We start from the raw sequence: 13,331 nt of genomic DNA, 5'->3' as shown, positions 1-13,331 counted from the left end.
GCGGGTTTGTTACTGTGCCTGGTAAAAAGGGAGCAAGACCCACGAGACGGAGATATTCAGGCGGCGGGGTAATTTGTTAATTGCGATTGGGGGCATTGGTCTATCAGAGCTAGGAAGGAAACGTGGGGGAAATGGGCGTCCGGGCGGAGCTAGCCGAATTCCCGCAACCTCAGCAAACTCAGGTGCTTGCTATTGTAAGGTACCTTACCTTATGTCACGTAAGGCAAGGGACCTAGATGGGACCTAGATAAGAGTGCGCAGTTAGTTGAAGCTTGAGACCTCCGAAGCTTCAGAAAGAACATAAATCTTGTCACAAGTGTAGACTTTCGGAATTCCAACTTGTGGCCATGATTAAACGACCGCGCCAGAGTCCACCCTGGGCGATGTTGTGTGTGCTCGTAGCTTTGCTCTTTTTTATTTCGTTGAGTGTAGGAAAGCAACAGCTTATTGTACAACTTTCAAGACGGAACCCAGATCTGATGCTGCGGATCGCAAAAAACGCGCCAGCGATGTGCGATGTAGGCATGTGTATGCCCTCTTATTCTCTCTCCAAACTTTTCTCTATCTTTTGCTTCCCGGATGCAGATTGGTCAGCGTAGCGATGTCTCGTTTGTGGCCCAAAGACGACTCTCTCGATATTTCGTCTGGGCCTTGTCCAAAAGGATTGCTCTGCGCGGTAGCAACACTTGTTGCCATGATCGGCCAAGGATACACTCGCGTAGAGTGTCGAATACCCACCTCTCGCCGACCGATGTCTGTATAGGTCGCGCTGGGCGTGGTCGTTCGTGGTGGCCCGTCTCCTTACTCTTTCCCATCGGGGGTGACATTTAGTCCTGGAGGCAGCTTTTGCAAGGATTCGTAAGTGAGGCCCAATCATAGCTTCGCGGATATTGACATACCCTAGATAGTCCTCCTTGATGCTGCCAATCGCCCACATCTCGCCGACTTCTGTGCGCGTACCAATCACCTTTACGCGCACGTGGGTTCCTGGCTCAATGATGGTATCCTCATTGTTGGTGAACTGCGGCGGCGTCGCATTGGGATCCCACTTGATCTCGGACGGGATCAGCTGGTAAAGAAACGGCAGCGGTTAGTTATCGACGAAAAGGTACTGCCTGGCCAGCGCGGAAGCGAGAACCTACATGTGCCGACACGAATAACCGCAGAGGTCCCGCCTGGGCGAAAAAGCCCTGGTGGTTGACTGAGTAGACCACAGCATCAACCTGGGTTCATGTCAGAAGCCGCTTCCCCGACAAAGCCAGGCAGATTTGTAGCAATTACCGTCTCGCCCTTGAAGGGTCGCCAAACCACGGCTCGGTATCCCACCGTGAACTCGGCCAGGCCACTGCCCGGAAGAATGCGACCCTCGGAAATATCGAAGGTATCCATGATGGAAATGATGTAGTAGCTTCCTGCGCAGGTGCCTTCCACGTCCTTCAGTAACTTGCTCGTCACCAGCTCGTGCATGTTCCGGCCAAAGTAGGAGGGATGCAGGGTGACCCTGCGCTCCATGTTGTAGAGGAAGAACATCGTGGCGATTTCTGCGGCGCAACGTGCTCAGGGGAAAGAAGCGGATCGTCGTCGTGTCGTCGTCAGCGATGCTACCCGTGTCCAACCTCCAACAACGCGTAGGCGCGTTATCAACGCAAGCTCCCCGTATTAAATGCGACTAATTCTAGTGCTCGTATCGACGTGGTCTCAATCGGTCCGGGATCGAGTGACACGATTGGAAGCGTGGAGGAAAGCAATCGATGCGCGGCTTCCAATTGTTGACCGGTGAGTAGGGCCAGGAGTCGCGAGCAAAGTTGAAGCTAGAGGGTTGCACGCGCGGGACGCCTCGGAGAAAGAAAATACACAAGGACGGAATGAAGGAGACGCGCGAGTTGTCGGAACTTTGACGGGTGGTTCCTCTGTGATGCGCTGTAGGAGATGCGCCGCCAGCGTAGTGACTCGACGGGTGGTGAACGGAGAGGTTGTACTGAGATGAACCCGACGAGGCTGAGATGGCCTTGTTGCGGCGAGAAGTGGCTCCTGAATTTTTTGGCCTGCGGGCAGCCACATTTACACATGCCCCAGGCAGGAAAAGTGGATTTGGCAGAAGTGCAAGCCACACCTTTCACCGACCACACCTTGCACACCTCGTCCTGTCGCGCTTGCGCTAAAGAATTACGCTAGCGCGGAAGACCCCATGGCGGAAAGCTCGTAGCTCCGAAGCAAGGGTAAGCGCGATGTTCCGGAACCTATCGACGGGAAGTTGCGACTTGAATAATTGACAGAATGAGCGACAAGCCCGATTCGTGGATCGCGATGCTGCAAAGTGCACTGTCAGATGCCAGCAGGATGCAAAAAGTGGCGCCATTCGGGCCGCGGATATGGCAGCCCTAATGAGTTTGGAGATGGCGTCGCAATTTGGGCTTGCGGCACGGATCCAACCTAGGGTAATTTGAGTTATTCAACGGAGGCTGTACTCCGTAAAAGTGGCCAGCCTAACGTTTTGACATTCGGATGCCCTTCAAGCTCAATTAAAAGAGTCGGTTACAAGCCTCCCCAGCCTCCGACGCGCTCACACGACAAATGCACGACGTTAGATTGGGTGGAGGAAGTCTGTCGTATGTCTGGTGCGTGCACATTTAGTGGTTTTTAGTGGACTCGTTCCCCCAAAATCTCCAGTCAGAAGCCACCGTTGCACGCCCTTGGTGGCCCTTGTCGCTTCCAGGGCTGCTGGAAATTCAGCGGACTCCCTACGAACTCCCCGAACCGAAGAGTAAAAACGCGCTCTCAGCGGGCCCCACGGGTACTTGCACCGCAAAGGTTCGGCGGAAGGCAAGGTAACTCGACGTGCTTGGGTGGGACACATATGAACACCATTGCAACCCTGTCCGGAACACGACGGCCTTCCCTCATTTTCCATCATTCGCAACGTCGCCAACATCACCAGCTCTCTCCCCAGTCGCCCACAGTGCACCCACGAGCTGTCTAATTTTTGAGATCGACACGGCCGGTCCAGAGTGCACCGCAATCAGCCCCTCCTGTCCGCTCACGCTCCAACTGTTGCCGATCCGCCCGCGGCTGAGCCTCGACCCTGCAGCCAGCCTCGTCTTGGTGCATCTATCCTGCAACAAACCTCGGCTCTCAGTCCACCACATCGCCCTTGGCTTAGGTCTCAACACCATCCGTCACTTCTTTCACCGTCATCATGTCTTTAGACCTGGAAAAACATTTGACCTTTGTTCGTGAACAGCCCGGCTTTCCGGAGTACGTTGTCAGTCAGGTTGCTAATGGCCTCACAGTATGGTGCCTACCACCATAATACCGTCAACATCGGCATTCACATGGCATGTGTGCCCATCATCTTGTTTTCCGGATTTTGCCTTGTAAGCAGTCAATGAGACGTAACTCGAGTCTTTGCATCTGAGCTCATGCAGACTTCCCCAGGCCACCAACACAGGAACTCTCATTCCACTCCCTAGCTGGCTCACCGTCCCTAATCTAGATCTCAACTTGGGGACACTAGCAGCCCTGACTTGGGGTGGTCTGTATGTGCTTCTCGAACCTGTGGCTGGCACATTGCTGGCCATCATTTGCTTGGCCGCCACTGCCGCTGGCAACCACTTCAGGGTTGAGAACCCTACCTTGACGAACCAGGCCGCCATCGGCATTCACATTGCCTGCTGGATCTTCCAGTTCATCGGACACGGCGCCTTCGAGGGACGCGCGCCGGCTCTGTTGGACAACCTGGTTCAGGCTGTTTTCCTGGCCCCACTCTTTGTTTGGCTTGAGTTCCTTTTCAAGCTTGGGTACCGCCAGGAGCTCAAGGGCCGCGTTGACAAGGCCGTCGAGAAGGAGATTGCCAAGTTCAGAGCCTCCAAGGCAAACGGTGACGCCAAGAACGGAAAGGCCCAATAAACTATTCGCTGACCAACCGACGACACAACACTTTCCTCGGTCTTGCGATGAAAAATCCAACCAAACCCACACACCTATCGGAAACCAGATAGCACGCGCTAGCCCAGCGCCTACTACTCCGCCTACCTACCTACCACTTAGAGAGATGAGAGAAATCAGGGGGTTCGCGAAGCCATCACAGGGAGGCTACGGACGAACAGAAGAGATATCGAAGGATTAAGGCCCCACGGCATGGAAGCATTCGGGCAGGCGCCATCACTTCACAGGCGGAGTACTTTCATCAGATACCAATTTGAGCTTACGCGTATACAGATTGTCAGTCGTTGGATCTGTTACCGGCCGAGTTACAATACTTGATGGCCAGAAAGGAGTTGCCTATTCGGACCCCCTTTTGCGTGTTGCTTGCTTTCGGTCATCGTGTTCTTCTTATTTTTTGGAAAGGGGAAGAAGCCTCTATTTGTCCATGTCAATTAACAAGGAAACCGCTCAAAACACATACATAGTTCAACAAACATGAAGCATTCACTCACCAAATATCTCTCATCCTCCCTCCTCTATCTCGTCTCCTTGCGCCATGCACTTAGTAACGGTATCCCCCTTTCTCCACCTTACGGGCGTCACAACACACAAAAGACTGAACGTCAGAACGAGCGTCAGAAACAACCTCGCGGCGGGTGCCTCTCCCCTAATGGGCCACATCGTCTCGGCGATCCTTGTTACCAAACGGGTTCCAAACGCCCTTCAGCTTGCCACTCTTCTTTGGCGCCTTCTCCGGCTCCGGCGAGGGCGGAGGCGTGGGACGTCGTTGAATAATCGGCTCCTCGGGCCACGGCGCGGCGCGCACCTCTCGATAGCTGTTGGCCAGTTGCTTCATGTCCCGTCCCCGTCTCTCGGCGACGGGCTGTCTCGCTGGCGATGGCTCATCGGCTTCCTTCATGGTTCTTATGGCCGAGGCGGTGCCTCTACCGTAGTAATTCTCCTTTGTTGGTCGTTCATATGCACCCTCTTCTGAAGTTTGGCTCGTTTGTTCGTAAGAGTTCCGTCTTGGTTGTTCTTCTACCCGTCGTCTCTTTTTTTCTTGTGAGTCTCGTCTCCATTGTTCTTGTGAGTGTCGGCGCTTGTGTTCACGTGAGCGTTGAGACGATTTGCTGATTGGGCTTCCGGTGCTGGTGACGGTGGGCATACGCCTATCTGGTACGACGGGAGCTTCCTTCTTCTTGCGCTTGTGCTTGGTAGTAGACTTATTCTCGGGCGGGGGCGAAGGCGAAGGCGATGGTTTTGGCGGAGGAAATATGTTCTTGGAACGGAGCCGCGGATCCTGGTATCCCGGATCTCCACGAGTATCACCAACTGAAGCAGCAGGAAAGGTAGGAAGAGCGGGCAGAGGCCTATCAGCGTAGTCTTCGTTCCCACCAGTGACATCTCCAACACCGCCGCCTCCCTGAAGTCGAGCAGCCTCTTCCATTTCCCGCTTCCTAAGCCCCTCCTGGTAATTCTCCTGTATCGACCAGTAATTTGTCCGCTGCTTTTCGTCCTTCTTCTCCTGTTCCTCCTTGCGCCGCCGCGACGCCGCTATCGCCGCAGGCGTCAGCTTCTCGCGGTACTTGTTTGTTGTCGTCGTACTAGTGACCATGCCCTTGGTGGCAATCCCGGTCTCCTCGGCGGTGCGGCACTCTGGGCAGGTCACGTTGGGCCAGACGTTGTCGTTGACGCGGAGTTCACTGCAGGGCTCGTCGGGGGAGTCGCCGACGAAGAAGAGGAGGATCGGGCGGAAGCACCAGCCCGCTCGCTGGCGCCATGTTTTGCGGCAGGTTATGCGTTTTCGTTCCTCGTGCTGGCACGTGTAGATTGTTTTGGCGAAGCACATTGCTGCTGCTCCTGTTTGGAGGGTTTACCTCTGATGGCGAAGGTGACGCTAGAGAGTTGGTTTACCCAACTACTGGAGTGTTGTATGTTATGTCAATTGTTGTGATATAAGTGAATAGTTGCTTTGGTTCTATCTTGTACGGCTCCTGAGTTCTGTCTTGTTCGGTAGACTTCTATATAGCTCTGTCATAATCTTGGCCTCACTCGCGATCAAAGAACAATGACAACGGGTCACAATGAGAGTTGTTGAAACTCTTCATTGATGATAGTACGCACAGCCGTTGTTTTACACTGCTCCTTTATTTCTTTGGCCTCGAGCAAGAGATTCGAAACCTTTCAATCCAGCATACACAAGAGACGTTGAGAATCTTTGTCTTTTCCCAATCTGACATGTTGCTGTGAGAAGTGCAAATAATGGCAGGCACTTTCACAAACGCACCGTGACTTTTATTGAAAACTTGACAAAGCGAGCCAGTTGCATGTTTACTTTCTTTCTTGTACCTAATTCAACTCAACTTAATTAAACTCGACTCTGAAAATTGAATATCTAGCTCTTCTGAATTCTTGCTCTCCGTCTCGAACTCAATGCAAATAAGCGTACCTCATTTTGCCGTCAACTCTGTAGCTGACGTTCGAAAAGAATATAATCATGACCACGTGATACGTTTGTTATGCACCACAGTACTATTTTGAAAGCCTAATCCCGTTAAGGTCGATCTTTTGCGCCTGTAAAGCTGGAAAGAAACTAATACATGTACCACAGTACCTGGAAGCTTTTGTAATCAGACTTGTTCAATCAATCGAACACTTGAATCACAGTACCTACTTCTTTGTCTTAGCTATGGTTACTGGAAAATGTCCTCTTTCAAATGTCATGGGACTCATTCTTGTCAAGGAAGAGGCCGATAATTACGAGATACAAAGCTTGTAGCGACAGTGTGCTTCTCTCGGTCGGCCTCTGTCAAAATTCATTCTACAACTTCGAATGGCTAGGGCAAGCATCCAATTACTGTCTTGAGCTATACTCAGAAAGCTCCAGAATATCCAGTTGATTCTAGGAAATTCTGTTCATCTTGGTCGAAGTCTCTGGCCACCCCTTTACCTACCTCCTCACAAAAAAGTAGTCACCCTTGATCACAACTTCCCAGGCAGACTAAATTGCATTTCTAGTTCAGAAGATCCCAATGTCTTCACATTAGTTCAGTCGAGTCTACCGGCAAGATGCAATACACCTGCCTAAGAGAGAGATACAACATATCTCTTCATTTCATTTGCAAGCATCCCTAGCTAAGCGACCACTCCAAGTCTTCTGAAGAAGCTGGCAGGCCGCCAACAATAAGCGACCCAGAAGCAGCATAGATGGAGCAGCACCATTCGGAAACCGTGAGTGACAGTATCTTCAGCCACTATCACAACCCTGCCCGTGATCAACCTGGGCAGCCAACGACAGAAGATGATTCGCTACTCGACACACATGATCCTCGTATTTTAGACCCGGTGACTTACGACGGAATCAGAGGGGAAGTTGAACTCCCAAGAGCGTCCACACCAGGCCCCCGACGCTTCGCGATCCCTAACGAGATACCCGAGGGTGCAAAATGGGCTGTTGAGGATCGTCAAGAACATCTGATCGTATGGGGTGATGAATGGAAAAGAGTATGGGAGAATCGGCGGAAGGAACTCGTGATACGCAGCGATCTCGTTCATGTACCAGTATGGTGGCAGAGAGCAGGGAGATATACAGACGCCTGGATCAACGAGAGGGCGAGGTTCGTCATCTATCACAAGACCGATGGCAGCTTGAGGATATTTCAGCCCTTGCGAGAAGGGATATCCGCGTCGTCACACATCTTCTTTGGCTACACGCCCCGACGATGTCATGTGGCCCTCTGGTTCCTGCCAAAGACCCCTTCGAATCTTCGCCGGCTGCCCAGAATCGTACGAGAAAGCGGAACGCCTGAATCATCTCATCACACTGGGCACATCGAGGCGGGTTGTGACGCACGCCGAGATATTGTTCGAAATGCCGTCTATGGGAGAGCGATGACTGGATGGAGCTTCGACCACGAGGCTTGTTCCCTGAGGAGATCTGGTTCCAACAACTTGAGAGCTTTGGCTGAGGAGATGGAAGCTCTGTTGCGTCTTGTAGATGATACCAGGCTCGCAATGTTTCCCTCTATTGAGAAGGATTCTCAGCAGCCAAATGTCTGCAAAGGAGACGCCAGGGATGAGATGTTCGTGACTGCGGCAAGACATCCTGGGGAGTCACGTAAGGCTGGGCGCCCTCCCCCTCCAGATCGAGATGAACTCTTCAGTCGTTCACGAACCAATCGTACGCCTGACACCTTGAATCCCCGCTATTGCTCAACAATCACAACAAGGAATGGACTGTCCTCTTCCCGGAATGACGAGCAAGTGCTCACTGTGCCTCTCTTGGTCCAACGCCATCGTCGACCAGAAGTTTCGGTAGTTGTGGGACTGCATCCCGGTGCCCGAGGGAAGATTTCTCGAGTCTTTTGCCATCCGGGAGCATCAGATTCACAGGGGGCTGGGCCGCCCTTCGCACGAGAGGAAATGGACCAGCACCGGGTAGCGCACAACGACCACGAGGCATATGGCCGCGCTCATCGCAGGCTTCGCATCAGCGACAAGAAACGGACCCACGTGCGGCAGCAACACGAGGAATTCCGAGAGAAACACTCCAAGCTCGGGCAACGACGGACGATGGAAATTGGCGAGGAGGACAAGGAGCAAGAGGAGCGGCTGGGCTATGCGGGACGCGGCCAAGACTGGCGTGACCAGGAGCAGCGGCGCCACGAAGAGGGAGGGATGGCCCGCACCAGGCGAAGGATTCCCGGAGATGACAGTCGGACGAAGCTTGTATCTGCTGTAGTCTCCGCTCGCAATCGCTTTCCCACGAACCCCGTCAAAGGCTCCCCAGGCCAGGTCGGCGGGATGTCTCTGGGCCCTTCCAGCCCGGATGCCGGCAACGAAGATCGGCGGTCCGAAAGGAGGCCCAGCCTGCAGCTGCATGAACAGGAGATAATATCGGTCTGGGAGGCTCGGCAGGAGACACTTGCTACCTTGGAAGGAAGAAGCTGAGATTTCGTTCGCTGCATTCAATGTCTAAACTGGATGCTTCATGAGTAGGCGGCCGCCATACTGTCATCTGCCTAGAGCAGCCTTTGCTTAATTTGGATAATGGTTACTGTGAAGGAGATGGAAAGACATTATTTGTCGGGTATTGCGGCAGGGATAGATGGATATGGATATGCAGCAACCGCTTGGTGGCCTCCTCTTAGTTGACTCTGAGTTGACAGCCGTGTGACAGCATCCGAGGTGACGTTACAGCTGTCAAGCCAGACATGTTCCCTGGCGGTAAGTTGAGTTGAAGTTGCTGCCTCCACCTACGTACGAGCAAGATGTCTCTTCTTTTCGAATGTCCTCAGATTGTGGAAAATTCCCTTTGTTGGTGACGTGATAACATGACGTGCGAGTTCAGCCTTCATTCCTCTCAAAATATCCCTTCTTCGCCGCAAAATGATGTTGAATGTTGAGTTTGGAGTAAAAGACAAGTGAAAAGAACAGCCATCCGTCTCAAAAACTTGGCAGGATTCGGACGTGGCTTGCAACAGACCGATACGGAAGGTTGATTCAGCCTCCCAGATGCCCGTCCCGTACCTAATGTCTCTCAATTTAATTATCCGGGCTGGATATGGCTTGGTGTCAACAAAGGCGGAGCCCTCCCCCAAAGAACGAATTCGACATATGCTCGAGAAATACCTCAGGCAAGTCAAGTCAACCGACTCAGCCCCACGACACCCTATTGCGGCCCACGTCGGTTCTCAATGTCTCTCATTAAGATGGCGAGCTATGGCGTGAGAGGCGGGAGGAGGAGGAGTTCACAACAACGATGCAGTTGACTCGGTCAGAGTGAGAAATGCGTCGTGTCGGCCCGCGACCGCCTCTTGCCAAGAATGAATTCTTGAGCATGTCAGATGGCGGAAGCCTGGAGCGTGATTCGATAGAAATGTTGGTGAGACCAAATCTTGCCCTAGACAAGTTGTCAGTTCTCAAGTTTACTTCAGCTCTAGGCGCTTACCTACCTATGTCTAGGCGGCTGAAACGGGGTTGGGCGGGAATGCAAGGTCCCGTTAGGGAGAGCGGGAAAGGAGGCAAGTTGAGGCTAAGAGGCTTTCGGAGGCTGAGACAAAATAGACTTATTGTTTTTCTTAACTCACAACCTCCTACGTAACAATTTCTCCAACAATCATCACGATTGCATCCGCTTCTGTGTCCTGCGGACGAAAGCAGAAGTTGCAGCAAAAGCCAGGCAGAGAGACAATTGCAGTAAGAGGCTCAAAAGCCTTCTTCTCGTTAAAGAGGATAACCTGACAAGCGGGCTTCATTGATCATCTCCTGTCGATCGTTTTGGGAGGGGGCAACTTCCTCGACGCTGCCGGATATTGAAGAGCCACGCCGTAACATCACATCATCCGAGAGGTAGTGTGGTATGTGACCCTACCGGTGATCGGCGGCGGGAGCAACGGCGGGCGAAGAATGAGCTGACTCAGATCACGACAATTCCCCCCGCAAACGTCACCAGGACTTCGGCCGAGATATCCTGTATGTGTCTCATCGGAGGGTATGGGTGGATATGGGGATTCGCGCCTTTCCGTGACGGAGATCGGGCCTGGGCGGAAATTGTGAACCCCCGTGGGACTCATTCCCGCGAGCCGTTCGCAGATGAGAGGCGCCAATAAGGAAGCAAGGAGGAAAGGTGCCACGATCCTCCCATCGGCGGATGTGTCTCACATTTGAGTTATCCACCAGAGACATGACAGGACGGATCTAGTAGCGCGCAGGCTGGAGCGACGGTCAGCGATTGGTCGACTCTGGCGGGAGGAAGCTGTCAAAGACGCTTGGCCTCAGACTTCCCGCCCTCCCTGGACCGCCTTGGCCCTAGGAGCCAAGGAGCCTAGCCTTTCGTGCCCGCCCAAGGGTCCCTCTTCGTGGTTGGCTCGGCGTCGTGCTCCGAAGCGAAAGCTGTGATGGGCCTCTGCGGGAAATGTAGCCGGGAACTTCACGAGACTGTCACGCTCAGCAGGGGATCAACGTGAACAACACGTTGAGGATTCCTTGCGACCTTGGCACTGATGTGGGCCAGTTGGAGGCAGTCGACGAAGACGGAAGGCAGACTGACTCCTCCTCTGCGACGACGACGACGATGTAGAGATAGCTCGCCATAATCCCTCAGTTCATCAACGACCAAATTTCATTATAAAAGACCTCGTCGTCCGCCGTCCAAATCGTAATATCTCCTCTCTCATCATCACACCGCGCCTTCACTGCAGGATAGTCAGCCGCTTCAACTCTCAACTCTAAGTCTTCGGATCACTTACTACCAACTCTTCTTCAAACCAATACCCCTTTTCTTCGGAAACCCAACCATCAAAATGAAGTCCGCTGTCGTCCTCACCACCCTCCTCGCCTTGGCCGTCGCCAACCCCGTTGCCATTGCCAACGTTGACAACACCAACGCCGTCGCCAAGCGCAACGTCGAGATCGAGGCTCGCCAGCTCGGTGCCATCGGCCTCCCGACCCTTCCCGGCTTGGGTGCCTTGACCAACCTTGGCCTCCCCGGCCTCCCTAACCTTCCCATCACCCCGGGCAACATTGTTCAAGTCCTCACCAGCCTCCTGGCGGGTGTGCTCAGCGTTGTTGGCAACATCCGTAAGTGAATCGAGAGCTTGTAGATCGAACCATTGCAACTAACAACTCCGAAAGGCCAGGGTGTTCCCGGTGTCGGCGCCATCCCCGGCCTTCCTGCCATCCCCACCATCCCCGGCGTCTCCCCTCCCGCCATCCCCACCGGTGCTGTCAGCGCTGAGCAGCTCACGGCCTTGATCGGTGCCCTTCAGGCCCAGGTCGCCAACGTCACCTCCATCGGCACCAACCTCCCCGGCGGTCTCAGCCTGGCCCAGCTCCAGCAGATCCAGACCATCGTCGCCACCATCCAGGCCCAGATCGCCCCTCTCATCGGTGGCTCCGGTCTTCCTTCCCTTCCCGGTAAGTAATACCTGTGCCAATACCTTCGAATAGTAACTAATGCTTCGGACTAGGCCTTCCCACTGGCGGTCTCCCCAACCTCGGCGGTCTGACCTCCGGCCTCGGCGCTCTCTCCGGCGTCCTCAGCCTCGTCACTGGCCTTCTCGGACCCCTCCTCGGTGGCCTTCTCGGTGGCCTCGGTGGCGGTCTCCTCGGCGGCGGCCGTGTTTAATTCGAGAATCGTCGCAGGCCGGTAACTCATTCGGGCAGGTACTCTGCAGCCACGGAACTGCACACCCATGACGAGTTTCGGCATATTCGACAACGCCCAGTCGGCTTGCCGACCGGGCTTCTCGCAAAGCACGTTTTCACGATTACTCCACTCACAACTTCCAGCATGCGGTTTGCATAACACCAAAAAGTTTCCGAAGACTTTGAGAGGAAAGGACTGGAACGCGAGGGGTTTAGCGGTGATCATTCAACATCAACCGGGGACTTTGAACTTTGTTGCGGGCATCTGACGAGTCCTAGCGGCTCCTTTTCGCCTTGCTTAATCTCTTGTCTTTAATCATTTCTTATCAACCTAGCTTCTCTTCTGCATGTCCCCCAGGACAACACAATAAAAACTGTCGATCCTTATAACTTATCGTCTCTCACAGGAATTGCCTTTTGTGAATGAACAGCGCCTAAAAGCCGCGCGAATAGGAGGTATTGACAACAGCAGAATTTTCGGTAGACTCAAACCCAGCTAACGAGATGAAACCAACTTTCAATATACGGCAAATAGACGAGACGAGATGACAGTCTGCAACATTGCCGTTGAGTTTCGAATTCTGCCACTGAAGGCCGCAATTGGCAAGTTGGGAGTTCGCTGATCAACACGGTTTGGGTTGCAAAGGGCAATGATTTGCGAATGAAGGGATGAATAGGCGGAAGTTGAGATGAACGTCTTTGGTCGTTGCATTGAATGCATATACTTCGCTAATCGAATAGCCTGCCATTTAGTCGGGCTGTCTGTGATAAGTGAATATCGGGGTTTGCAAGGGAGCCAATGCGAGTTAGTGGATACCCGATCTCTCCGTCTCCCCTCCCCCACACACCTACATCATCCATCGAAGCCTCCTCTGCGATCGATGAACCGAATTCGCTATCTTTCAGCTTTGACCAACTTCTAGCTTTCTTTCAGCCTTTCACTCTCCAACGATCCGGTCCTGACGTCAGACACCTACCTACCTTACACAGAAGTCCGCGGGCGTTTGCTTTCAGGGGAGCACGGCGGCAGTGCAGACACGCCGGGCAAGGGTACGGCGTTGCCGCTGTCGCTTCTGCAAACCCCATCTCTCTGGCTCTCCCGGTTCCTGCAAGCCTCGAGTCTGCAGGGACCTGACGGCCCAGCCGTTTCCAAGAATCGCAAGAATCGAGCCAAAAATGACCAGACGATGCTCGCGCGAACCTCACGCCGTCGCGTCTATCTGGTCAATCTCTGCTCTATCTGAAATCTAGAACAGCGG

The 13,331-nt window shown here is 53.4% G+C and overlaps 5 protein-coding genes across 5 annotated transcripts; 2 read left to right on the top strand and 3 right to left on the bottom strand.

The window, feature by feature from the left end:
* Nucleotides 1-676: 676 nt before the first annotated feature.
* BDP81DRAFT_25389 (RNA polymerase Rpb7-like domain-containing protein) lies at nt 677-1,670 on the bottom strand. Its single transcript, XM_060582875.1, has 4 exons — nt 1,282-1,670; nt 1,143-1,223; nt 900-1,069; nt 677-843 (listed from the first exon to the last, which is right to left on the bottom strand). The coding sequence occupies exons 1-4, from the start codon at nt 1,528-1,530 to the stop codon at nt 828-830; spliced, it is 516 nt and encodes a 171-aa protein (XP_060445215.1). The 5' UTR covers nt 1,531-1,670; the 3' UTR covers nt 677-827.
* Nucleotides 1,671-3,196: 1,526 nt separating this feature from the next.
* On the top strand, nt 3,197-3,906 carry BDP81DRAFT_319652 (uncharacterized protein; the record flags this gene model as incomplete). Its single annotated transcript, XM_060584452.1, has 3 exons — nt 3,197-3,229; nt 3,291-3,374; nt 3,436-3,906. The coding sequence occupies 3 exons, from the start codon at nt 3,197-3,199 to the stop codon at nt 3,904-3,906; spliced, it is 588 nt and encodes a 195-aa protein (XP_060445214.1).
* Nucleotides 3,907-4,591: 685 nt separating this feature from the next.
* Nucleotides 4,592-5,773, bottom strand: BDP81DRAFT_449604 (uncharacterized protein; the record flags this gene model as incomplete). The annotated part of the gene is made up of 1 exon (XM_060592432.1): nt 4,592-5,773. One exon carries the CDS (start codon nt 5,771-5,773, stop codon nt 4,592-4,594), a length of 1,182 nt encoding a protein of 393 aa, XP_060445213.1.
* Nucleotides 5,774-8,310: 2,537 nt separating this feature from the next.
* On the bottom strand, nt 8,311-8,805 carry BDP81DRAFT_394270 (uncharacterized protein; the record flags this gene model as incomplete). The annotated part of the gene is made up of 1 exon (XM_060587937.1): nt 8,311-8,805. The coding sequence occupies one exon, from the start codon at nt 8,803-8,805 to the stop codon at nt 8,311-8,313; it is 495 nt and encodes a 164-aa protein (XP_060445212.1).
* A 2,423-nt stretch (nt 8,806-11,228) lies between these two features.
* BDP81DRAFT_394269 (uncharacterized protein) lies at nt 11,229-12,052 on the top strand (the record flags this gene model as incomplete). The annotated part of the gene is made up of 3 exons (XM_060587936.1): nt 11,229-11,505; nt 11,560-11,841; nt 11,895-12,052. The coding sequence occupies 3 exons, from the start codon at nt 11,229-11,231 to the stop codon at nt 12,050-12,052; spliced, it is 717 nt and encodes a 238-aa protein (XP_060445211.1).
* Between the last annotated feature and the right edge of the window lie 1,279 nt (nt 12,053-13,331).

This window comes from Colletotrichum phormii (assembly GCF_030913505.1).
Source record: "Colletotrichum phormii strain CBS 102054 chromosome Unknown BDP81scaffold_10, whole genome shotgun sequence".
NCBI lineage: Eukaryota > Fungi > Ascomycota > Sordariomycetes > Glomerellales > Glomerellaceae > Colletotrichum > Colletotrichum phormii.
Note: the sequence above shows the minus strand (reverse complement) of the source record. Positions and strands in the feature narration are given on the sequence as shown.

Bases quoted from the DNA above. Each gene is read 5' to 3' on its own strand.
- BDP81DRAFT_25389 (XM_060582875.1), bottom strand. From the start codon at position 1,530: ATGTTCTTCCTCTACAACATGGAGCGCAGGGTCACCCTGCATCCCTCC. The intron at 1,224-1,281 runs GTAATTGCTACA...ACATGAACCCAG, and splicing joins GACCCTTCAAGGGCGAGACG to GTTGATGCTGTGGTCTACTC. The intron at 1,070-1,142 runs GTAGGTTCTCGC...TTTCTTTACCAG, and splicing joins GGTTATTCGTGTCGGCACAT to CTGATCCCGTCCGAGATCAA.